This window comes from Molothrus aeneus, chromosome 1 (genome assembly GCF_037042795.1).
Source record: "Molothrus aeneus isolate 106 chromosome 1, BPBGC_Maene_1.0, whole genome shotgun sequence".
NCBI lineage: Eukaryota > Metazoa > Chordata > Aves > Passeriformes > Icteridae > Molothrus > Molothrus aeneus.
The window spans coordinates 92,834,579-92,860,663 of NC_089646.1; the positions used below are offsets into that span (position 1 = coordinate 92,834,579).

At 42.6% G+C, this 26,085-nt stretch overlaps 1 protein-coding gene across 1 annotated transcript in view; it reads right to left on the minus strand.

Annotated features, from left to right (window-relative positions):
• The window catches only part of PARD6G (par-6 family cell polarity regulator gamma), a 64,832-nt gene that overhangs the window by 32,001 nt on the left and 6,746 nt on the right, over positions 1–26,085 (minus strand). Inside the window, exon 2 of the mRNA XM_066546065.1 lies at positions 19,739–19,961. Within this exon, the coding sequence (XP_066402162.1) occupies positions 19,739–19,961 (223 nt within the window). The remainder of the gene's footprint in view (positions 1–19,738; positions 19,962–26,085) is intronic.

Below are 26,085 nucleotides of genomic sequence, written 5' to 3' on the forward strand. Positions count from 1 at the left end.
AAGACTGCAACAACATCATATCCTTACAGTGAAAGGCACACAGGCATCTCTAAATATCCCTGCAGAAGCACATAGCAGCCAAGGAAGACTCCTACCACATACAACCTGTTTGGTATGCAGGGGCTGAGAAAACTTCTCAAGAGACCATTTAGTGCAATTCTCTACTGCAAGACAAAAATCAAATTTTCCCAGGAAGGGAAAATAGCAAGATGATGAAAAAAGGGCTTCTGACAACTTTCAATGACAGCACGAAAGGCAGCTATAAAAAACAAACAAACCCAACAAACATAAAAAACCCCACCCACCCAAAAATGTGAATCCACTGAAAGGGAGCACAAAAGCTTGACACATTTCCATTGGAACAAGGGGATCTGCAGCCACAGCAAGTCATCATTCACCATTTCCAGCCTCCCCTCTGGGCAGTCTGTTCTTACCATCTCACTAGAGCTGGCTCTGCAGTTCCAAATAGCATGTCCCACTTGAAGCAGCCCACAGAATAATGATACAGAAGGTTTCAACAACCTGATTATTAAAGGTCTACAAGGCTTTTATTTCAGACCAGGTCTCCTGCCACTAATCAAACACCAATCACATCAGGTGAGCCAGGTGGGCTTTGAGAATGCAGCCTCTGGTTTTGTTTCAGGTAGAAGGAATCCAGCTTGCATCTCCTGATGCCACTCAGCAATGCCAGTCAGCACACAGGGCAGTACAGGGGGGGAAGTCAAGAGGTTCACTTCACAAGTGCCTTCCTCACTCAAATCAAAATATAAAAGGCAGGCATACTAAACTTTCTATGCCTTTACCCCATACCAGTATCAGACACTTGTTCTCCCCCCCTCAGTTCATATGCTGACTTTGGGAAACAAGAGGAGGAAAAAAGTTTCTTAAGTCTCTTTGCCTTCTTGCTGCATACCTCTGGACCCTTCTTTCATAAGATGAAGAGTTAATAGTAAAAAAGGGCACAGAACATTAAATAGAGGTTCTCTCTGTGCCAAACTGCTTCTCAGCTTCCAGTGTGCTGATTTTATTGATGAGTGCAATTTTTGCAGCATGTTTTTATGTCACATTCCCTAGTCTAACATTGACAAAACTGGACAAAACCACTGACTTTAAAGACAGCTGACAGCTTTTACAACTGTTTTTGAAGAGCTCCCCCATTGCTTGCAGCATTGCTTACAAAACAGCTCAAGGCTGGGAGCGGTGAGGGAGGAAGAAGACACTGCACTGACAAGTCCATTGCATGGGCCAGGTGCTGGGCTGCTGCTGGAGCAGGGAGGGATGGGAAACAGCAGCCAGGACAAGGACTCTGGTCCAGCTGAAAGTATTTACTGGTGGAGTATTTACTGGGGTAGCAGCAGCCACTCTGTGAACTTGAAAGCTCTGCAGCTGAGGAACCTTCCCCAGAAAATGGGCATTACCACCAGGCATATGGGCAGTGCTGTGCAGGGCCTTGGGCCAAGAAAAGACGGATGCTCTGCTAGGCTGCAAAGTCTGAAAGCATAACTTGGTCCTATGTAACAATCTTGCTTTTAAAAAGAGACTGTCACTCGTGGGAAGCTTTTGCAGAGAATGTAAATTACACACAAACACACACATACACACACCCTTACATGCCTTGAAGAGCTTCAAGCAATACTCAAAACACTCCCAAGACTTCCAGTTACTGTCTCAGCTTAATTGCTTAATACAGGATCATACACTTTTCCCTCTTCCCACATGCATGTCTTCCCCAGGTTCCCAGAGATCCACTGTTGCCCACATGAACATAGACAGGGGTTACACTTCTGGCAGCTGAGGGAAGAAAGCTGCACAATCTACACAGCAGATCTGCAGCAACTTCTCACAGCACAAAAGAGTGCTTGAGATAGGGAGGAGGAAAGCACAAGGGGAACAGTGTGCTTTTCTCCAGCTAGGAGATACCAAGTGGGAGTGGTTTTGTTTACTTCAAGGGAAAAAAACCCCAATAAATTCTTATTAGTATGCATACTATAATTTAAAGTCTTACAAGCTTCTGTGCAATAGCGATCTGAAAGACACTGCCAGGCACAGAACTGTTGTATGGCAGAAAACTGAGTATAAGTGGGAAAACTCCATCAAGTAAGTTTTCCTCCTCTTCCAAAGGACTTTTATATCAATACACTGGCATTTCATTTCCTCCCTCCATCACCATAGCCACTGATACTCTTGAGGCTGACAGCACTTGTCTGCATCACTCTCCCCAGCTGGTTCAGAAAGCAACAACCAGGGTAACTTGATGCACGCAAAGGGGGATTCAAATCAAACTAGGAAACAGTGTGAGTAGCAAAGCCAGACCCCCGTGCTTTCAGCAGGGTCTGCTTCTCTGCCCTCAAACAGCAGCCTCCTTCAGTCCCTCTCCTCATTGAGGCCACCTTTCCTTCTAGTCCCCATTGCTGTGAGTCACCATCCAAGGGCTGAGGTTAGCCTCTGGAAACCACCAATTTTCTTCCTTCCTGTAATGCATGGTGATAGAGACCATACAAACTTTTCAGGAAAAATCTGCCCCCTGAGGGCATGCATTTTTTTTGCTACCACCCAGTGACCCTTTTGGCTACACAGGTGCTTATTTTAAAGAGCACCTGTGCAGCCAAAATAATAATTTCTTATTTTTCTTTGCTGGTAAAGAACCATTCATATCTACCACATATGCTCCAAAAATTGAGGTGCAGTAAAGAAAATGTCTGTTTATAGTATAGCAAATAACGGGTGTGAGCCTCACATTGTAAATTCCCCTCCTCCACTTCCTCACCCAGAAATAGGGCACAGAGCAGTGAAAATAAAACAAATATACATAGTTCTGTTAATTCACCCACAAAGGACCAAGGCCAAGAGCATTGCTCTCCTGTCCACAGAGGATGGCTGCTCTCCCAGCCCACTCCAGACACCAGGAACAGGAATATGAGCTTGGCACCACACTAACCCAGCTATGTGGCTTCTGGAGCAAAACCAGGTCATGTTCAGCCAAGAAAGCAGAGCAGCCAAAATGCAGCTGCCTGTACCACTATGCCCTTAGATACTTGCACTGCTTGTGTTTTCAGGTCAAATTCTTTTTTCCTTGGTAACTATGAAAAATAGACAACTTTCAGAAGTGTCTCAGAAGTTGACCACAGACTCTAGAATGCAAGGGCTTTGCAAGTAGAAACACCCTGTCAGAACTAAATAAAGCAGCTGAAGTTTACCTAGCTAAGAGCATGTTAACTACAACATACATTCTTGGAAGTTACTGTTTCATTCTTTGAAACTACGAGCAACAGCGCGCACTGCAGTGCTGCCTCCCCAGCCTGCACAGAGGATATACTCTGCTACTTTAATTTTCTACTCCTTGAATTTTTCCTTGGAAGTCTCCACCCCCTACACCACATTCCCATCTAGCCACCCCCAAGCACTTGGAGTAAATTAAGCCAAAAAATCAAAGCCAGCTGATTACCTATTAAACAAACAGGACACATTTTGTCTTTGTAGAATGGAGGGCTCCTGGTTAGCTGAAGACTTTCAACTTCACGTTGGGGGGGGGGGCAGACAGAAAGGAAGGAAGCAGTGTTTCACTTTAGGAGAGCATACTGAGAACTCATTATCTGACTTAAAAGCCATCTGCCTACAAAATGAAACTGTACACATACATAAGGTTTAACAAGCTGTAAGCAAGCATCAATAGCAACAATCATATTTCAGTGATAACAGCCAGCTTTGATCATGTTCCTTTAGGATAACCCTCCCCTTCAAATAATTTTCAACTCTCTCAACTCCTGTCAAGCCCATCTCCCACATCTGCCAATTAAAGGAAGAAGCAGAAATTTAAATTAATGGGGGTGCAGGGAGCAAGCTAGTGTGCTTTGTTTGTGTCTCAAAAATTTTACCAGGATGCAGAGAGGTCCCTGACAAACAGGGGCCAGCAACATGTGCAAATGAAAAAAAGCCAGTTATGTACATGGAAAGGCATTCCTAAATTTTTCCAGACAAATTCTGAATACTTTGTTTCCTGTGAGAAAATAAGCATTTGACTAGAGATCTCCTAATCAGGAAACAGACACATCAGGTATTTCTAGAATGCTAATGAATGTACAGAACAGAGCAGGGATTATCTGCTGCCTGCCTCAGCTGACACCAGGGACTCCCAGTATCTGAACTCCCTCCTGTTTTTATTCAAGCCACAGTTTGCAGAAAGATCTTTTGCATGAAAAGAAAAACAATATGTGAAGTCAGTTCCCAAACGGATACAGAGAGCTACATGTGGAGCTACAGGAAGACAGAGCTTAGAAGCCACTTGCATCAGGGTTTGTTTTCTTCTTCTGGTTAGGGAAAAAAGCGAAAACATATCCAAGACAAGAATGTGCAATAAAATCAGATTAAGGAATGTTAGTCACTCCTGGCTTCCCCTCAAAACAGAAGTCAAAAAGTTTCCTCCATTTATTCACAAGATGTCTAAACAGTGAGTCTTGCTGGAAGAACAAGAAAAGAAAGAAATACAAAAAGAGGAAAAAGTGAAAGGAAAGAAAGAAGGTTGCTTTTCTCAACCTATTAATAAGCTCTTGAAGTATTCTTCCTTCATCCATGTACTAAAAGCCAGAGCAATCCCTGCAGCATCAGCAGGCACCGTGGTCAGTGCTGGGTTCCAGCCAGCCAGGAATGCAAATACAGTATTAAATGCATTCATACTTTCCCACTGAGACAAAGCCTGAATAGTCCAACAACTGCTCCATCCTCTGTGCTCCCTCTTCCAGCTAAGCTCCTGATATTGCTCCTAAATACAGATGTCCCTGGCTGTTTCCATCTATGTTTACACAAGGAAGAGGCTGAGGGTCACAGGGTGGAACAGCTGAGAAGAACAGGCACATTGCTGCAAACGTGTCCACTCTTCTTCAGATCTGGCTCTGGTACTCAATGGCTTTGCTGTTCAGCATCCATTTACACAAACACCAGTGTGGTTCTTGGAGAAAGGAGGATTGTAATTGAAACCACCAAAAATAACCATTGGCATACAACACTTGTTATTTAGCACAGACCCCCTTCAGCAGTTTTCATGGTCATGATTCAGCGGACACAGTGGCAGCACTCCAAAATAAGGTCTCTTCCTCCTTTTTCTGCAAAAGAACCATGGAGCTGCACAAGCAGCCTAGGAGAGGACCTCATGCCCCAAGCTTAACCAATTTACCATCACACTGCATTCCAGCCACAAGAGAAAACAGACTAAATGCAGTTGCAGGCAGAGAATTGTGCTAAGCCTTCACAAAGCCTCTCCCACAGAGCCCTGTTTCCCCATGAGCAAAATGGACCCGGGCTATTCCCAGTAGCTGATGAGTCAAATAACTTCATTATGAAATGCTTGCTTAAGACCAGAGTTGTTATTTAAGGAGCCAGTATCTCACCTCCCTCTCAAAGATAATACAGGTACAGGAGACAACACACCCACAGCACAGCTCCTCTCTACCTACAGAAGGGATGCACTCAGAAGCAGCCTCTGACTGCTTCAAATGTGTCACGCCAGCACAGGAGTTGTTTACCCAGCTTCTGCTGAGATAATAGAACTGGACATGTAACACCTCCCAGCAGCTGCAGAAAGCAGTCAATGTACCAAATAAAAAACCAACCACTGTTTTAAAAAAATAATGAAAATTCCTCATTTCAAAGAGGGCCTGGCAAAAAAAGTAACTGAATGGATGTATGAAGTGATGTTATTCTCCAATTTTTGCCACACAAAGAGCACAGGGAGTAAATATGCCCAAGACTTCTTGTAAATATATTCCAATACAAAAAAGATTGTACCACACAGTTTCAAAACAGTTGAAATAAAACTCCCTTCCTTCCTGTAAATCTGTATTTAAACTACAGGCATAACATACCATATTTAGCATTTCCAGAGGAATGCACACAGAGATGACCATAAGGAAGGTAGCTGTGGTTGTAGGCTTCCCTTTAAACTCCATCTTTTGCTTTGAAAACAGACAAACACAGCATGTCTGAAGAGAAGAAGCTGTTTAACAGCTCCCAATTTACACATCTGCTGGGCAAGAGAGTTCCCACAGACAGGAGCGTTTTTGTCTTGCACTGGTCACATCAGATCCTCTGAGCTGTCAGCACAACCATCTTCATATATGAGGAGTCAGAATCTTCTAACCCAATTTGGAGGAACAATCCTTCTCCTTGGAGTCTTTATAGGGCTTTAATTGAACCTAGCCCATCAGCTTTGAACCTCCTCATCCTCCAAGTTCCCTGGCTGCTGCCTGGGCAGATTGTAACTGGTCACTGCCCCCTTGGGAGGGCTGGGAATGAGAGTACAAATAAAGAGCAGCAGTGTAGCAGTGGTACCATGCTGACGTTTGGAGAGACACAGAGAAAATGACAGATAGGAAACAACTTTTTTCTAAAAATTGTGGAATTGTGCATTTGACAGTGTTTTTAATCAAAGTAAACCACTCAGAAATGTATACCTGTGTTCTGAGCAGATTACTCATCATAACCATTTTAAAACTATTAGCTGGCAATTACTTCCCAGTTGATGTGGATTCCCAGTTGAAGGTGCACTAGACAACAGACCTAAACTCCTTAGTATTTTCCCCCATCTTTAAAAACAACTAAGTGGCATGGGATCTAAATGTCTTAAAAACACCTGATGATTGCTGTCCTCAATAAAATCTGATCAGACCAGTGCAAAAGCTGTTTGCCCAGCTCCTGCTGGGATGATAAGGAGGTACACAGCTTGCACATCAGGAGAGCACAAAAAGAAGCATACCCACCTCCGGCTGTTGGGAAAGCCGGATTCTGCAAGTTGCAAAAGCTCATCTGCTTTATCATGGAAATGATTACATTATTCAGGAGTGGCTGGTGGCAGTGACTGTGCCACCACCCTGACAGACACACCACTTGAGTGAACTGGCAGCTTGGCAATCATCAGTCTCCCAGCCTCTGTTTCCAGAAGAAGTACCACTCTGAAGAATGAAAAACAAAGCTCTCCATGGAAGCCCTACACTACAAACAACTTCAGGGGCTGTGTTTCAGTAGCTCTACTCTTCCACACCTAGAAAAATTTTTCTGACATTCAAGCTACCAAAGACTGAGTTGAGATTAAGATAAAAACAAGCATAGACAAATATTACAATGACTCTGTTTCTTCCAAATACCAGTATTTTCAGTGTCTGATAAAACGCCTGAAGTGTATACTGTACTTTACTATCCAAATTCTACATTCAGCCTCCTTGTGATGTCCTCCCTGATAGGGTTTCTCCAAAGCCATTCTAGACAGATTGTGGGATTTCAGCTACCTAAGTCTCTCAAATTGCTGTTCAGAACAGCTACTGTTTATGCACTTGTATTTTCCAGCCAGTTGGTTGAGAATGCTAAGTGCTATAGAGCTAAGCTGATTATTTGTTTTAAAATTATTCATGTCTTAACTACATTATGAAAAAGTCTTTAGGCAAAAGATCTAGGAAGCAAGATTTTGCAGATAAAATATGTGAATTTGGAACTGAAGTCTTTATTTTTAAAACCAGTGACGTTTTGCCTTTTTTTCCCCCCTCTAGTTTTTTTTTCCCCATCTTTCCCATAGATATTTCCTGGGCATTCTCTCTTCCCCTGCACTTTGAATTTTACTAGAACTTTGTGTTTGTGGGAAGTAGATTCTGAAGGAAACCTCAGAGATATGAAGACAGCAATCTCAGAACCATCAGATCTCCTGCAAGCTAATGAAGCAGCCAAGTGCACAGCTGAAGTTAGGTGCCATGTGAACCCAAAGAGACCCAGACTGCACCTCAACAGGGACAAGATTTCCCCTTTGATCCTGAACTCTGCCCTGATGCTTTGCACCAAAGGGCACCAACCTCTGGATCAGCTCACAGGGCCCATCCACGAGTGCTGCAGCCAAAAACCATGTTCAACAGGACAGGGTTCACTGCATGCAATAACAAGCACTCCTGATTTATTTTAGGCTGCATGAAAGCTAATAACATAAGCAAATCTTATGTTTGTCTTGAAACAGTACAAACACTAAGAGTCAGGGAACAATGCCTCAGCAAGACAGCAGGAACCAAATGTGAGTAATCACAGAGGAGTTTGGGGAGGAAGGTGGCTTTAAAGTCATCTAGTCCAACCCCCCTGCAATGAACAGGGACAGAGACCCATAACTGCATGGCACAGAGCTGACACAGCCCTATCATGCAGGAGGGATGCAAGGCCATGCCAGAGCCTTTATGCACCTTACAGACACAGGACTGAAGCAAGCCACCTTTTCAGAGCTTTGGATCTCAGCACAGCCCCTGGAATATCTCCAGCAGCATTCCCTTCACGGTGATCCCCCCGAGCAGGGATGCAACCTTTTGTTATCTTGTTACATGGATGCTTGTTACTTCCATGTGCAAGCAGCAATTTATGTTACTGACACTGTCTGGTAGTGCCGGGAGGTCTCTAAGGCAGGGACACCTGGTTTGCTGGGATTGTTCCATTCACACCAGCTGTGAGAGCCACCATGGAAAGGTACCATTCAGCAAGATGCTGGCAGGCAGCCCAGCTAACCTAGGTTACACTGGCAGGTTCTCTCACAGCTGCTGCTGATGCACATGCATAAAGCATCTTCATCACACTGATCTCTTTCAGCTCTCTTGGGACACCTACATGGAACTGAAGCGGTCTGAAACAGAGGCAATAACATTTCTGAAGGCAGATGGTGCTAGGAACTCTGATTTTCCAAGATAAGCACACACCCATAAACCAGACCAACAAGACTCAGGAGCGTGCTACCCACACACTGTATGACACCCATCATGGTAGAAAGGCACCTGGGCCACACTCTGCAGCTCCAGTACTTCCTCATGATGCAACACAGCTCTGGGATCTCAGGATGCAACTGGTGAGAGGAAGGGTGTGGGACACTGTCGCCACTTACCAGCTGAACTGGGACCAAATGAGGTACAGTGCTAAAAAAATCCACCCAGGGAAATTATTATTCCAGGCATCCAGAGGCAGGACAAACTAGCTGCAGGGATGCTCTGCACATGGTCTGGTGATCAACACTGGTGAGGGCCATTGTAAGACCGGGCTTGGCACACACCTCCAACAATATCCATTCTGCTCACCACCACCGTGCACGTGCCAGAGCTGATGCAGATGACACGTACCCTTGCTCAGGGGTCACCTGAGCAAAGGAAGATGAGTTTGTTGCAGCAAGCTGTTTCCTGTGATCTGCACCCCATGAGCTGGCTCCTATGGCCAGCTGCTTCTGGGAATGTTTCAGAGACAGGAGATGGGTTCTGAGGTACTGCCAAGCCACCCTGCCCACACCAGAACATGTTCCATCACAACAGATATCCAGTCTGCAGCTTCTCCCAGAGCTCCCCCTCTCCTCTTCTCTCCATCCCTTATAGTATAGTGTGCCTGTGAGATGAGCTAAAAACCTCCCTGCACCCCAGAGTGTCCAGCAGCACCTGTACAACAGAGAGCAGCATACAGCAAAGCACAGTCTCTAACACAGACCCTCTGTGACACCCACAGGGACCACACTCCTTTGTTACTCAGCTTGTCCTCTGCTAGGTGACTGGAAGCTGTGGCAGGGGGAAGTGTGCTATGGTATGGTAGCCAAGCACATCAAGGAAGGAGAAGTAAAATCCCACTTTAAGCAAAATACTGTACAAGGAACTAGTGTTCTTCTGAGGGACAGGCTGGGACCCTTGGGACAGCCTGCAGACAGCCATTCAATTCCTCTTTTTCAGGGCAAGAAATGTTAACCCTAGACATGGGTGACAAAAGCTACCAGGTAATGCTGTTATGCTGCCTTTGAAGTCAGCCAAAAAAACAGGGAAGAGAAAATTCCACAATAATATCAACAGCACCTTTGCATCCACAAGCAAAAGGCAAGAGACTTCAACAGAAGTTAAATAAAGTTTATTTAAATAAAGTTAAATAAAAAAGTTTCCTGTTTTTCAGAGTCACAGCCCATTACAAGCACAGATTACCTTGATGAGGTCAGAAAGGCACCAGCCACACAACTACTGAGATCAACTTAAAAATGTAATCTGATGTGCCTCTGGGCTTGGTCTATTTATACAAGAAATGTTAGCCAGATCTAGCAAAAATCATGACCAGTATTATCATTTTCAGTCACCCATGAACATGTTAAGCTCACTAGCAGATCATTGTCAGCACTGTTTGCCCTCAATTATTGTCTGCCCAGGGCAAACATTTGGGATACTTTTGAGTACAAGTTGATAAATGGACACATCATGTGGTTACCCATAGAGAAAAGTAACTCCCTCATTAAAGAACCTCATGGATGGAGAAGCAACTTTTGAACCATAGCACTGTATGACCCTAGTTCAGTTTAACACAGGAAGCAAGGATCTCACATTTAAATCCTGCACCAGGATTCGGTGCACAAATGTTGTCTCCCTACATGCTATCTTCTCCTCTCTAACATGCAGGGATTTTAAAATGCAATGACTACATTGCATCAGTGTTCAGTGCACTTTTAAGTGACTGAAGAATAATGCAGATACAAACACTCCTCCTGCTACTGATATTCTTTGTCTCAGCTAGGAATCGTTTTGAAACAAGATTTTTAACAATTCTTGTTGCAGACTGTATTTCAAATGCCTTATACTCCCCCCCCCGCCACCCTCCACTGCCACAAAGGATAAGGCATCTTAAAATCATGCTGCTTCAAGGAATACAAGCTTAGGAAACTCAATTTTTAATTTTTATTAGCCACAAAGGTACTACCCTAGGAGTTATTTATGGGCTCTATTATAAAGCATTCATTTATTCATTCAGAGTCAGAAAGAATTTCTCCCAAAGTGCAAGAAACTCCACGGTTTTCTGATTAACACAATGCATTTTGTTAATGCAACAGGTTTTCCTCCCCTATACTCTCAGCTGCTTTTCAAACTAGACCTCAGTCAGCACACAAAAGCAAAACTGTAGAGATTACATTACTTTGTATACAAAATCACTGCATCATACTACTAAAACTACCAAATTGCTAGGCAGAATGAAAACAAAGCCATACTAAACCAGGTTAATAAAGTGAACAAACGGTGCCACCAGTGTCCATCCTGAGGCCATAACTAACAGACCTCCTCTTAGGACACCTTCATGGCATCCACGGATGAGGGAAACAGCTTTAGCCCTTTTCAAATCCCAGCTGGTAACTCAGCTTTAAAGGAAGCAGTTGTGTTCACCTACAGCAGCTGAAGAGGCAGAAAGGCTGGCTCAGAGCTCACCACTACCAGCAGCTGGGCAGCCTTGCAGCGCCCTTGCAGACAGAGCTTTTCCCCAACTCCACTGAATTCCAGCTGCTTTCTAAAGACACCAGACTGTACAGAATTTCTTCTTTATATATAAATTCCAATTAAATTGTCATTCTGCTTCAAAACTTTACAACTTTACTTTTTTAATTCTCAAGTAATCTATTATTTCTAATGCAAAGGGATAATCAGAGAAGCAAATTAACTGGTCCAAGACTCCCAGCAAAAGGCCAATTCTCCTCACTAAGTGTTACTTCCATACCTGTTCTGTCACTGCTCTCCAAGCCTTTTTATAGTGCTGGGAGTAAAGAAACACCAGCCCTTGTGTGCTTTCACCTAACACATTCTCCTGCCCAGGGAGCAACAGCATTGCAGAGCAATTAAAAACCTGAGGCAAGGAGTAGAAAGCCAACAGCTGAGAGGAAGAAAAAAGCAAAACATGGGAGAAAAAGCAGAAGAGAAAAACTACAAGAATATTGGGGGTGGGAGGGGAGATCAGTGGTGTGAAAGTTATTCATGTGGAGCTTTTAGAGGTTACTTAATATCAGCATATGGCAGGGGCCTGAAAAGCAAGAACAACAGAGAAGTTTTCTAGGTTAATAGTTTCCTTAATATTCCCACAGGATTTGTTACTACTCTAAACATAGCGCAGAGGAAAAAATAAGATCCAAAGGAGATCATCATCAGGGGCAGGTTCAAGAAAGGGTTCGTTCAACCTCCTGCAAACTGCTTTGCCTCTTGGAGCTGAAAAATAACCAGAGTTCTTATGGAGAGTTAATACTGACCCGTTTAAATTTGAAACACACAATCCCAACAACACAGGCAGACTGAAGAAAAATGAGAAGGTTTCATTCATTTAAAAAAATAGTTTGAGTAGAGTTGTATTTGTTGAACTACATTTGGAGTTAATTTTTCAATGCCTACTACAAACACGTAGCAGAAATATCCTTCATTGCATGCTTATTTTCAGTGCAAGAGTCTACCAATTAAGTTGTCCTAAGACCTTTAATGTTCTTAAGGGTTTAGAACACTTCAAAACTTCAGAAGAAAACCTATTCCTGAAGGCCTGAATCTTGAGTTAATGTTTGTATTTGCACTGTGCCATCTACCTTCATGTGCTATGGAAAATCCGGTGTCAAAGAAGAGACTGTCCACTCTCATTATTATCTGCACATTATACTTGTTTCCATCACTCACAGAAGGGAAATGACAACTAGGCTCAACAGGAAAAAACCTGAGCCATGAGCAGGAAACAGAATCTCTTGTTTTGACTACTAAGGTAAGAAAAGGTAAATAGTGGAAAATTCCCCTAGAACAGGAACCATAACAGAGATGGATCATTTGACAAGTCTTCCTCACCACTGTTTTTACACAGCCAAGCCACCTGTCAGAGTAGCTTCACTATCTTAAAGAACAAGCATCAAACCAAGGAAGGAACCAAGAAATAGCATTACTTGAGACTATCTGTGAGTACATGTAACTGGGAAGTTCTTGTATTTTGGTTTTTTAAAGTACTTGTAGGGCAGCAATCCACAAACATGAGACAACAAAGAGAAGTTTGGAGGGACAGAAGAGTGTTTATTTGCTTGTTCTTATGTGGGTTAGGAACTGAAGCTAGGCATGGAGTTGAGAAGAGGCTCCTATTAAAGGCTGCACGAGTTCCCACTGTAAACAAGTTTCTCTAGCCTAAATTCAGCACAGTGTGTGGTGCTAGTATAAGCTTGATGCAATTTTTAAGACTGTGAAAGTCTATTTTTATTCTTAATATAGTTGGTTATGTGTATTTATTATTAAGTTATTAAACTTTGAAACTGAAAACAAATCCCATGTTGCTTTAACACGGAAGTGCAACAAATGTTTGCTGTCTTTGCCAGGCTTCTGTTCTGTGCTTACTGTACACTGCAACTACAAATATTTATGCAGCACATGTTTCTGCAACAGTTCCCACTACCAGCTATCCACTGACCCCACAAAACCTAGCTGTAAACTATGTTATTTTCATCCCTCTTTCACTGAAATTCTTCCTTAGCAGCTGTTCTAGTTGCAATTAAAAGTAACTGGTGATGAAAATCAAATATCCTCATACTCTAGAAATGGAGTTTTCAAGGAGAAGGAAAGAAGCAGCCTCACAGCGGCTCTGCTCAGGCACCAGGTATCACTGGCCATGCAAGCAACAAAATCCAAGCCTGTTTTTTGTTTATGTCTGACAAGCCAGATTAAAAACTTTATGTTTTTAAAGTTGCTTAATAAACCAGTAGAAAGATAATGATTACCCAGTCTCATCATTTGCACATGAAAGGTGGAACAGAGAAGCTACAGTAATTTGTTGCCAGACTTCACTGGAACAAACAGCTGCATTTTACTTATCTTCAAATATCAAAGGACTTGAGTGGGACAAAGATTACTTGGCTTGACAAGCTTTCAAAGACCCCTCCAGCTCAAAACCAGAAATGTTTCTGAAGAAAGTCATGAAAGGATTTAATATAAGCCTAGCAGCAATTCCTATATACTAGCATGAAATTTACCACCATCCTCTAATCTTGTCAAAGCTAAGACAAGATGCTTTTACTCCTTTCCAAACACAGTGGAATTGCACACTTCCAAAGGCTAGAACAGACAAGTTCTTCCTCCCAGAAAGCAGAGGCTTCATGGCAGTGTTAAGTTGCTTTAAATCTGCCCATCCCGTGTTAGCTCCTCACTCAAGCAACTTGTTTTCTGCCCAAGCTGGCTCAGGGAGCTCAGCCACTGGGTCGTGTTAGTGCCAGGGCAGAGGAGACAGGGAAGCAGCCTTGGGACAGTGACCAACAGCAAAGCCACATCCTCCAATGCACCCATGAGCTACTCTGAGTGTCAGCAGAGTTTCTTCTTCACCCTCCCACCCTCCTTTGGAGGAGATAAACTGAAGACCTTAAATCACCTTCTCTGCACAGTTTAATAAAATTTATTCTATTCTCTCAGACTCCTAGATGACCATTGTGAAAATCTGCTTAGCTCAACCAAAAGGAAGAGCAGAATGAGTTCAGTATTTTCCCTTAATATGTGCTGCAAACTGCTGTATTATTTAATATATCAAATACCTTTGACAACAGCAGTAAAATCATATTGTTCTTGTTTAGAAATATGACATTTTGAGAAAACAAAGTCAATGCCTCTGCTGCAAAACAAACAGGAGAGTTACTGAAGAACCAAAAACAAGATGTGAAGGAATTGAACTCAAACTTTTGTAACTGTACCCTCTCTAGAAGGCTGAGCAGAGAGTTAAAAGTTTTAGGTAGCTGGAAATAGCTGCTGCCTCAAAGCCAGTTTTTGTGTTTAACACATGTGGTTAGACAGCCAACAACCATTCCTGGGGATTATCTGCTCAGAGTATGAAAGACAATAAAACAACCCACCATTGCTTTTTCAGGCAGACCTGGGCATGAGTCCCATTAGCACATTTTTATTTTAAAACTGAGTGTGATTGCTCTGATTTTATAATACAAGAAAGCTAAGCACAGATGTTGGTACTTAGAGCTGCACGAAACTTTGCCAGGTAAATAACAAATTGCAGAGTTATGAACTGCTTCTGAACATGCACAAATATATTGCATGGCACAGTAGTTTAAATGCATTAGTCACTGTATGCAGTTGAAGAAAAACAGCATCTTCCAATCTTTACATTAAAACAAGCCAAATCCAAAACCCAACCAGGTAAATGCACATTTTTCCCCTGTTGATATTGGATCAAGTTTTAAGTGAGAACTGATGGTAGACAGCAGTTTTAACCACTGGAGGAGGAAAGCAATGACTGATGTTCAGTGCTGGTTTACTGTAACAGTAATGGACTATTAAAAATATAAATACAAAAGAAAAGACACTTATACCAAGTTTCTGAAGGTGCTGCTTGATGGCTTTTTACATACTATCAGTTTTCTAGACTGTAAAATGCAAGACAACACAGATATCAGAAGTCATCAGCCTTCTCTAACTTCTATCCATGTCAATTAACAGCTGCAGTTAATTTGTGGTTTTACTAATTTATGATGTAAGGCCCTGCTCCATCTTGCTGTGGAGTGTGGTTTAGTGTAATGGCTAATAGAATGTTCTTCAGCTTGTTCAGATTTTTTTTTGCCTTTCCTGTTCCTGCAGGAAGTGTAATACTTGACAAAGTTAACTTGAAATACAAATTTGTCACCTGCCACTTCAGTGCTTCATCTGTCTCCTACTTGCAGGACACATACAATAAAACCATTTAAACCTTTACAAAGCTTTAAAAGTAACTTTACTGATGGAAAGATTGTGAATTTGAGCTAGAATTTGCTTTACGATTGACAAAGTGCCCCCCCCTTTATTAATTTATTGCTATTTTTATAGAATCAGAACATACCTCCTGTTGTGGATAAAACAGAAAAGCTTCTCAGGCGAGTTCATTTGACCTCAGTCTGGCATCAGGATGAGACCAGATAGGCTGTGCACCACCTCTCCCACCTCCTTTGCAACTGTTACTGCCCATGCAAACCCTATAAACCTGGCTGACCCTGGTAGAAAGTGAAGGTCTGGACATCAGCAGCCTTCATCAGTTCTCCCAGTATCAGAACCATTAGCCTGGATTCACAGCAGTGTGCTCAGTTAACCACTCTGTTCACTCTGCTTGCTACACTTGGTCCTAGACATACCACTTGGAAAAAAAGAAACCTTGGAAAAAAAGCACTGCACAGAGTACTGACAGGGTGATCAGCTTGTTCATTTTGCCACGCTTCCTTGAGCTTCTGAACTTTCTAGATTGAACACACCCCAGTAGGTAATACAAGCAAAAGCGGAGAAATTCTCAAATCTCTTTTACTTGGTAGACCTCCACTTACATCCTTATACCCCCACTGCAAAATTCAAGGAGTCATTTGAGGCAGGTTTACAATGAAGAACCATTATAATTCTGCCTCTTATTCCATTCTATTTAGAATGCTCCAATACAGATCAGTTTGAACACATACTGTGCCTCTGTGAGACAGGCATTAAAGCAAGATTTTATCATAATTTCATTCCATTTAATCATACAAGAAATAATGTAATGCTTTCACAGTATGTAACACTAACTCCTTTCAGTTTTTCTGGTTTATGTTTCTGCTTGAATTCATAGGTCACACTTAAATATTTTTGCAGTATACAAGAGATTGACTTAAACAACAGCACTTGAAACAGACACAGACCAAACAGTCTTGAAAGACATGATCAGCATCATCAGATAAGCTCGTCCTTGATGCAGGTCTTGGGTAAAATGCAAAAGCTATTATAGAGCAAGTCAAACACCTCCTCAAGTTCCTGCATTGTTCTAAGGTCTTTGAGACATCTATCCCTTCCACAGCAGCAGGCACCTTCCATAGGGAATTCTGTGTATGTCTGGTATCAGTTACAGCTGAGTGAACAAATTCTCATGCTCAAAGCATCAGTTGTAAATCACTACTGTACTAACAAAGCCAAAAGAGCCACGTCAGTTTACAACACAGGACATGACCCATACTTGCAGCCTGGGAAAGCAAGTCAAAGGAAAACTGCTTTTTCTTTTTGTAGCCTGGTTCTCTAATTAGGATTTTTGTCCACACTGTAATTTGGTATTGGAGAGGAAAAGAAAAAAAGAGCACCATGTACTTTAAGCAGACAAATCACTATGAGCTATAAAAACTTGCTACAGATGAATTTATGCAAACATAACCTGCAAATGTCCCAGATTCTTCAAGATCCAAAAGCTAGGAACAGCAATTGTTGCAAGCACACTGGGAACATCAATTCTAGTCCTTATTAAAATGGCTGGCTAATAAGCACTAACATCTCCTGTGTAGGACTACTGTGATCTGGAAAAATTTGGGGCTCAGGAGATTTGAACAAAAAAAAAGAAAAAAAAGAAAAAAAAAAAAAGAGAGAGAAAGGGGAATAAAACAGCCATGCCATACCTGGACACCAACCTGGCATGAAGGGTCCAAGCAATGAGCACATCGTTTGCCTCCAGGAACAAGTGAGAGAAAGACTTTTGAACTGAAAAAGTGCAAGACTAAGCTCAGATGAAAAACATCAAACTAGAAAACTGTTGCTTGATTATTGTGCAAAGACTAAGTTACCTATTTTGCCACTCTGAGAATGTTTTAAGTGTTTTAACATGACTGTGAAATTGACCTGACAAGAGAAAGGGTAACTCAGCTATAAACTGGGAAAACAGACAGGATGACTAATCATGCAGTTGATAAACAGTTTGCTTTGCTAGAAAAAGAGATCTGACCTTCAACTATTCAGTCCTCCTGTGCCTGCATACTTCTGCTCTGTTCCCTGAAACTCTCCCTACTCTACAACACAGAGACCAACCTCTGGCAGCCAGCTCCCAGGACTACTCCCACTGAAAAGCAGTGATCCCTGATCCAACAGCCTAGAGAGCCCATGCTCTGCAGTCTCCTTCAAAGACCCAAGAGAGCACTGCTCACATATTTTACTAGCATCCTTGTCGTGCTAATTTCCTGCCTCTGAAGTTAGAATTTAGGGTGCAGCCACACCACATTCCCCTGAACGGCACAATGATTTCTTGGTGCTAGTCACCTTGTCCTCCTGTGCAGGTCTCCAACAGAAGGACCAGCACTGCTCTATCACCCCAGCAGAGCAAAGGAAAAAAAGATGAAGAGTTCACCTTCATTCTTGAAGGGAAAAATTTCTAAAGGCTTTGTCTAAGCAAAGGAGATGAGCATGACTGTTAGGGACCATCATTCACAAGTACTAATCTCAAATGTTCACCTCTGGAGTCCCTTATGAAAGTTGGCACTAAGCAAAGGGATGGGCCAGAATTTACTGTTCCCTTCAGCTTTATAGAGGGAGAAGGTGTGTTGGGAAAGATTTCAGGCTTTGCCACATGTGAGGAAGAACAGGCCTGTCTTCCTTCATTTGTCAGCATGATTCTTTTCACTAAGCAACAGGTAAAATAAAAGCTTTTTAAAAAGTAAATATTGCCCTTTTCCATTAAGGTTAAAAGTTAGAAACCTTCATAACCAGCACACTTTTCCTAGAAGAAGAGGAAGAATTTTTTCTATAAGCAGACAACAGTTCTCTGATTTGCCTGTTTCTGTGATCAGCATTTCAATGGCAAACCCCTCCCAGTGCAAGGTTAGGTCAGTGGTTTCAGCAGTCTGTCCAGAGCACAGAGAACTGAGTTCTGAACTGGACTTATCCAGAGACACAAATAAACTTAAACTTGAAGTAGGCATGACAAAGTCATGCAAAGGATTTCTGATGCCTTGAGCCACCATGAACATTCACAAGCCCTAACAGGCATTGCAAGAAGACCTAATTGGATTTGTGATACACATTTGCACTTTCTGCTCAAGAACAAGGAGCAAGTTTTCTCCCATAGACATTTCCACTCACCTAATAGATCAACTAAACAAATTGCTCTAAACCCTCTTCCCAACTGGCTCTTTGAGCATCTAAAAATCACATCTAAAAGGTGGCAGACAAACAATATGCTCTGAAGAGACAGGAGCCACACAGTCCTAGATGTATTTGATGACACCAAAACACACTCCACCAGCTCACACCAATGAGCAGGTTGGAACGTCTTGCTAAATCCTTATCAGTACACAGCAAAAGTCCAGGCCAAAAAAAAAGCCATATGATTGCTCCAAGTCTCAAATCACGTCTTGTTTCTGAATCTGTTGCTGAGGAGATTTTAATTCCAAAACCCCCGTGCTATAAATCACTTCATGGCTGAAAAAAATAACTGTGGAGGAAGTGTTAACACAGTGTTAGGTTTCCCTGGGACTTAAAGAGCTCTGTGAGAAGACACCTTCTTATAAAAGCCAATCCTCTTCTGAAGAGAGTGCCAAACATGGTCCTTAAGAAGAATAACACACATGCCTTAAACCTGATGTCCTGATGTCATCTTGACATTCAGGCAGCTTTTCCCAAGGTTTGCTTGATGATTCAAAATGGGAAGAATCAGCATTCCTTAGTATAAGGACAGAGGGGAAAAAATCATAATTTGCCAGGTTAACAGAGTCAAACAAGATGTCGTTTGTGACAATATTTTTTTCCTTTCAGAGCTACACATCTGTGTGCATTCACACACAGGCATGAATAACTTGGCTATGACACTGACTATCAAGATGGATAGATAAGATCTCTAAATATGAAGCAGTAGCACTAAGATCCCTTCCTTCCACCAAGGGGAATGGTGCACCTGGCATGCTCGGGTGATGACAGGGTACCAGCAGCACAAGGTACACTCGCCTCAGACAGCAAAGGGGCTTCCAGTGATCCTCAGCATGGTATCCTTCAAACACCTTACAGGCAGCACTGCAGTCCCCTCCCTGCCATGAAGCCATGCCATTCCTGCCAGCTGCAATGAAGTGCCTGTGAGGAAGAGCAAGATGGCTCCTAGATGCCTCTTACAGGATTTCACCCTTTAAATGGGTGGCACAAATCCAGTCTTCCCCTTGCTGCAGCACACTTTGAGGCACTGAAATGAAACTGCATCTTACCTTGTCTTTGGATAAAAACCCTGAGCAGTGGATGAGCACTTGAAACAGCCTTGAAGAAGTTGTCATCATTATTAATAGGGAGAAGGTCTCCATGCACATCAGCATATCCGATCATCACTTCCAGGTTGGCTATGTGATGGATGTGAAGAATTAGTTTGTAGAAGTCTTCAAACTTTCCTGGCTTGTAGCGATCCAGAGAGAACCTTCTGAACTCTGCCCCAAACTGCAAGAGAAAGCAAACAGAGCATCAGCAGATGTGTCACCACAGGCCAGTGCTCCAGTTTGGCATTTGAACGTGGTATGGATCACCTCTCTTCAGAGAATTAGAGAGCGACAGGATCAATCAGGTTGGTAAAGACTTCTGAGATCGAGTCCAACTTCTACCATTCAAACCTATTCTGTGGTGAATACAGTCAGATGCTGGTGCTTACAAGTCTACTAGTGGCCTTTTAGGTCCTCCCATCAGAACATAACCATGGCTACCAAGACATCACAGGTACACCGAAGTGTTCCTTGCTAAAAGAAATCACATTTTTAAAATATTAAGTTTTCATTAAATCCTCTAGAGGATAACTGCATTTATAAGACTTAACTTTGAAGGTCCATCATTCATTATCATCATCTCAGGCATCCACAGAACCATTCCTCTCCAAAGCAGAAGTATTCACTCTACTGCTTTCAAAAGAAGTTACTCAGCTATTCAAACAACCTTATAAAAATTCTTTGCACGTTTGCCATCAATACCACTGGGATCCCAACCACAAGATCTTTAAAGAAGCATGGTATGTGAGCACACAGCTTGTTATTAGAAAATACACTCACTCTACATGACCCCTGAATTTCTTGGCAACCCGTGCAGCAGAAGGAAAGTTAGTTTTCATGGCTTTATTTTTTCTGTCACTCCACTGGTTTTTATTTTTAAAGCTTTACAGACCATTAAGTGCTTGACAAAAAAAAAATAGCAGGGGTAGGAGGGTGTGATTTGGCACAAGACAATAGAAAACGTTATAAATCCATGAAGCTGTTTTAAGTAACTCAAAGTGACTGAGGAGAAGATTTCATTGGTCCTTATTTCTGATATTAGAAACAAAATATGCTGTTAAGAACTGGAGGGAAGAATTTGATCCTCTATTTAAGGAAATTATGATAATGAAAACAGGCATCTAGTTAGACTAAACAGCTTAAATCACCTTTCTGGTACATTTAATTTAATATTTCAGATTGTATGGCATGATTAAACTACTGTTCATTAACCAAACCTCTAAAGCCATCCTAACTCACTCTTGAACACATGGAACCACAGCCACAAATCCAAGAACAAGTAAAGCTGTAACTAGGACCTCATGGAAGTTCTTATTTGCAAAGTCAGCCAATACCAGGGCTTGAAATCAAAGACATAAAACTAACAAGCACACAAAAGAAATAAGAACGGGGAGAATTTTCTCCAGACAAATTCTTCCTCAAAATGGAGAATGACTTGCTTAGAGATTCTCAGCTGTTAAATCAACTATACATGCAAGCCACTCTTTTGCTGAGACTAACAAAATTATGAATCATCACCATAATCATCTTCAAGCAAAAAGGAAAAAAAAGAAGCCAACATAACCCTACTGGCTTTGGGCACAAGCATGTTCTCAAATTACTTCCGCAGTTATGAAAATCCCACTCTTGAGCATCAAAGCCTAGTTGTGATCATCTGAAAGCTTGTTTAGTCAAATTATGCTGCTTGTTTGTAATATTAACTGCTAGTTCCAGTTTGGATTTCAGAGCGCCCAAATGCACACAAAGCAAGCAAACCACAGCTGGTTTCAATGGAGGAAAAAAGTCCTCCTTTGTCCTCCACCCCCTGCTCCTCTCCAGAAAAATGCGAGCAGCAACTTACTTCTGTGGACACACTTCAAACTGAAAAGAAAAAGCTGAAGTCTTCTTATTTAAAAAGTAACCTGAAGTTTACTTTTTCTTAGATTCAAGCTAGAAAAAGCCATCTTCAAGTGCCAAGTTTAACGCCTATCTACATGATAAACTAAAGGGGAGACCAAAGGTTCTGCTTAGAGCTGCATCTACTGTTCTGCACACCTGAACAGGAACCCAGGATTCCTTGGGATTCCCTTAGCCAAAATGCCAGGGCACTCAGATGCCAGTCCCAGTAACCATTTGTTTACTGGACAGCTTGTTGAGGACCATTAGCACACACGGTACTGTGGAGGAAGCAGCTGCTGTGCAGTCTTACCCCAGGCAGCACAACACCCACCCCTCACAGCCCCCTTGGACCCATGGTCTGCTGAGGGAACCCATCCTGCTCTGCCCAACACAGCTGAGGCAGAGCTCAGGACACTGCTCCCAGCAGAAAAGTGACATGGAAAAGGACAGAGGAGAGAACCAAGGATGGTTACTTGCACTTGGCTGGTATGACCCAAAGCTCAGCTTAAGTTGCCCCATGAGAAGATAGCTGGCAAAAGGGCCAAGCCTCCCAGCCTAGCCCCTGCAGGCACACTGGAAACTACTGATCAGTGGAGCCTGACATGTGGGAATGCCATTGCAGGCTTGGGGCACTGACAGGAATGCTGTCCAGTCAAATTGACTTGGTCACATGTTCAGCCTTAGGAAAGCCCAAGAGCCATTTTCATTTGCCTGGGAATAGCACAATAGTAAACAAATGCAAAAGATTTCACTTGTGCTTTCTGCATGACCCAGCTTTTTAAGGCAAGGGAGCTAGAAGGTGGTTCTGTAGAGGAGAAGGGAAGAATCAAGAGATTTAAGCAGATAATGAGAATGACTTTCTTTTTGTTTAAAAGTTAGTATTACCGTAGTAATAGTTTAGCTGATTTATTCACCCTGTGCATATAGACAGGCAGCCACCATTGTCAGCAGGTCTTTTCAGAAGAGGGGAAAAAACTGCTTCAGCTCATTCATCATTCCTAATGAGGCTGATAGAGAGTATCACAGTAATAATGGGGTTTGCAGTGCCACTCAGCTTGGAGACTGGGTGCTCTGCATTGTATTCAGCCAGGATTTCAAGATAACATCCACCGTGTATCTTACAGAAACTACAAGTTCTGATAGCCAAAACTACTGATCTGCTTCTCTAAGCCACAAAGTTCATCTTATCATATCCCTTCACTGAAAGATACACAAGGACTGGTGCCTGCCAGCAAAGTCTCTGCCAGAACAATACTGTATTTCACTATTTGATAAACTAAGAGTTTTAACAAGCAGATTAGTTTTCCATAATGAAGTAAATTACTCAGGCCTATTTAACTAATGCAAATACTGCATCCAGTATTGCAGAAGTCAGAGGACAGGAGGAATGGAGGGAACTTAAAAAGAATTTAGTCTGACAGAGCTTATTATGACTGAAAAAAACAACTTAGAAAAAACTGTATATTTTGTTTCACAAAAATAACCTCTGCCCCAAGTTCCTCAAAGTATCAGCCAATCAAACAATTTGTTGTCTGCAGTTTGATGACAAAAAGCACACAAAAAAATTCAACACATCAGGCAGGAGCCCCAAACAAAAACAGATGCCCAGAAAACTGTTCTGATAAAAGTTGTGTTAAAGAAGAAGGAAGACCCAGCTAGCTGATCAAAACTTACACAGGATGATCAAGAGCAATCAACTGCTTTCTTTGGCTTTTTTTCTGGCAAAAGGGTACAAGAGGTCAGAGGAGATGAGGGAGCAGGATTTTGAGGTTTGTTTACTTAGAGAGCTGTTGTTTTGTGAAATGAAGGAGTTATTTGCAAACAAAAGAGGGCAACTCATTTTTTTTTCCTTTAAATTTTAAGTTTCAAGATGTTTACAGGGCCAAAAATGAAGCCCTATGTTTATGAGGTGCCATCCCTCTACTTTATTGCTGACTTTGAAATCAGGCCATTGTAATAAGAAGACATCAAAGAGCAACATTTAGCAATAAACATGAGTTACATTACCCACCTACTTCTCCCATGAAGTAAAAAAATCAAGAACAGAAAGAAAACTAAACACTTTCATCCTTGCATGGACAGTAATTTCTGCTTACATCTGAGATTTGCAAAACTGGGAAGACCTAATCAGGCATGCTTTATCAGTGAGAATGAGCAGAGGGCAAGAAAGAGGAGGAGGGAAATGTAAATGGTTTTGTGCTTGCTGACTTCACCTGGGACTTCAGAGCTCTGCTGTCACATTCATGCCTCTGTGTCTTTGTTTCTTTTTTCTCCCCCAGTTACACCTTTCCCAGCTTACACAGCATTCTCTGGCTCTGCTCCCAGCCTCAGAGTGACTGTCACTAGTGGCAAGAAGCCACCAAGCAAGCAGATGCTCTCTGCAACAAGTTTTCTCTTCAATGGCTCGCTCCAGAGCAGCTCTGCTTCACTAAAACGATCAACCTAGTGGAAAGTGTGAGATTTTCTGCTCAGATCTTGCTATCTCTTTCAAGAGAGAGTCACAAGAGCAAGACAGCTTCTCTTCTGTTTGCCCTTCACAGAAATCCCATCAGGGACACAATTTCACTAGCTTCAGCCCCAAACTTTCTTCCTGATTGACATCATGCCATACTTCCACCCTTCCTCCTTCTATTCCCTCCTTTTACCCTCCCAGAGAAACACAGCCATGCTTTAGTATCTTAAATTCTTACAATAGTTTCTCTTACCAAAGAAAATCAGCGGCTCCCCTTTTTTCCTGCTTCTCTGACACAATGTTTCACATCTCTGTTTGTTTAAAGAACAACCTTTGTAACTCCTTCAGCCCTCTCCAGGGGTCTGTAAGGCTCAGCTCAGGACACTGAGCACTCTCTTCTGCATCTACTTGGAAGAGGAATTCTTCTCTCTCTGTTCCCATCACCCTCAGACCACCTTCTGCTCCTGAGATGCACCTTGCATTCAGTCTCACAGATGCTTGGCTGTCAGCTCAAGGGCAACTTAAAGCCAAAGTTACCCTTTCCTCTGCCTCACCTTATTTCACAACTTTAGAGAACTAGACCACTACACTGCTTATTTAGCCTCACCACCGCATGGCAGTCTGCGAAAATAGTTATCCACAAAAACAATTTTTTAGCCTGTTTGTTTGGAACCATCATCCCTTTCTTTGCCAGCCCTGCTCCAGTAGTTCCTCTCCTATCAGTAGAGCTGCTTGTAGCTGCTTTCTCCCTACCATCTCTGTCAGCGATGTCTCCAAGCAGCACACTGCCAGCCTTCCTCACTGCCTCACCTCCCAATATTTAAACCTCTGGTGCCACTCTCCTTCAAGAAACAATTGTTTGCAGGAAAGCAAAGCCTTCAAAATAAATCTGTGATTTAAGTGCCAAGTCCACCTTTCCAAAACCAAGTATCTTCCTTTTTTTATTCCAGTCCCCTGCATCTCTGGGAACAAACCAAAGTCTGTTTGCAAATGATGTAGACCGAGATGGTCCTGTGCAACACACACTCTATCACAGCACAGGGCTTAAGCACAAACACAGCACAGGATGCATACAGCCATGGCACTTCACCATCAGCATGAGGGAGAAAAGGAAGATTTGGCACCTTGCCACCCAGAGGGACAAAGCAGTCGGGTCTGGTCAACAGCATAGCTTCCTGCAGAAAGGCAGCCCTGCCCTACCCCAGGTCTCCTGCGAGAGCAAACCGCTTTCAGAACACTTACTGAGAGGCATCCACATGGATACAGGAAACCTGCAACCAGTAAGGGCTCTGGCTGCTTGCAAACTTATTTAAGATCCTTTTAGCTGCCGCCAGAGGCTTCCTCATGAGCTCAGTGCCAGCAACAGCTGCAGAGAAGTAATTTGATGCAGATGCACGCACACCCCTGGCCAGGCCTGAAGGGGGACTGGGAACAGCTGTGCAGGGTGGAAGCAGGAGGGATGGCACAAGGCTGGGTGGGCCTGGGGCTGGTGCACCACACCAGCCATTTCTGCTTGAGTGAACTTCAGGCATTTCCAATGGGAACAGGAATACATCTGTACGGGGAGATTTTGCCTTCACTTAGAGGAAGGCAACATCTCCCAACATACATTTCATCTTTTAACTCATGGCCTACCATTGTAAAGGTAATTAGAGACAAGCAGTGAATCCTTGGAAAACCTTTCTTGGTTCCTAAAAGCTCAGATTAAGTGCACACAAAGTCTCTCAGAAATGGAATGATAAGGGACTACAGAGGAAGGCACTATTAATTGCACCTCTGAAGCACTCCTTGGAGGTGGCTTGTCCTGGAGCCTGTTAGACAGAGCCTCCACAGGTATTTTAACCTCACACAGGAGACATTCCTTTCTGACTTGGCTGTAAACAACATTTAATTTTCTGAGGTGCTCTTTAAAGTTGAAAGGTCCATTGTTCAGTGTCCTTTAGGACTGTTTCAGTGTGGCGAGACTAAATTTGAG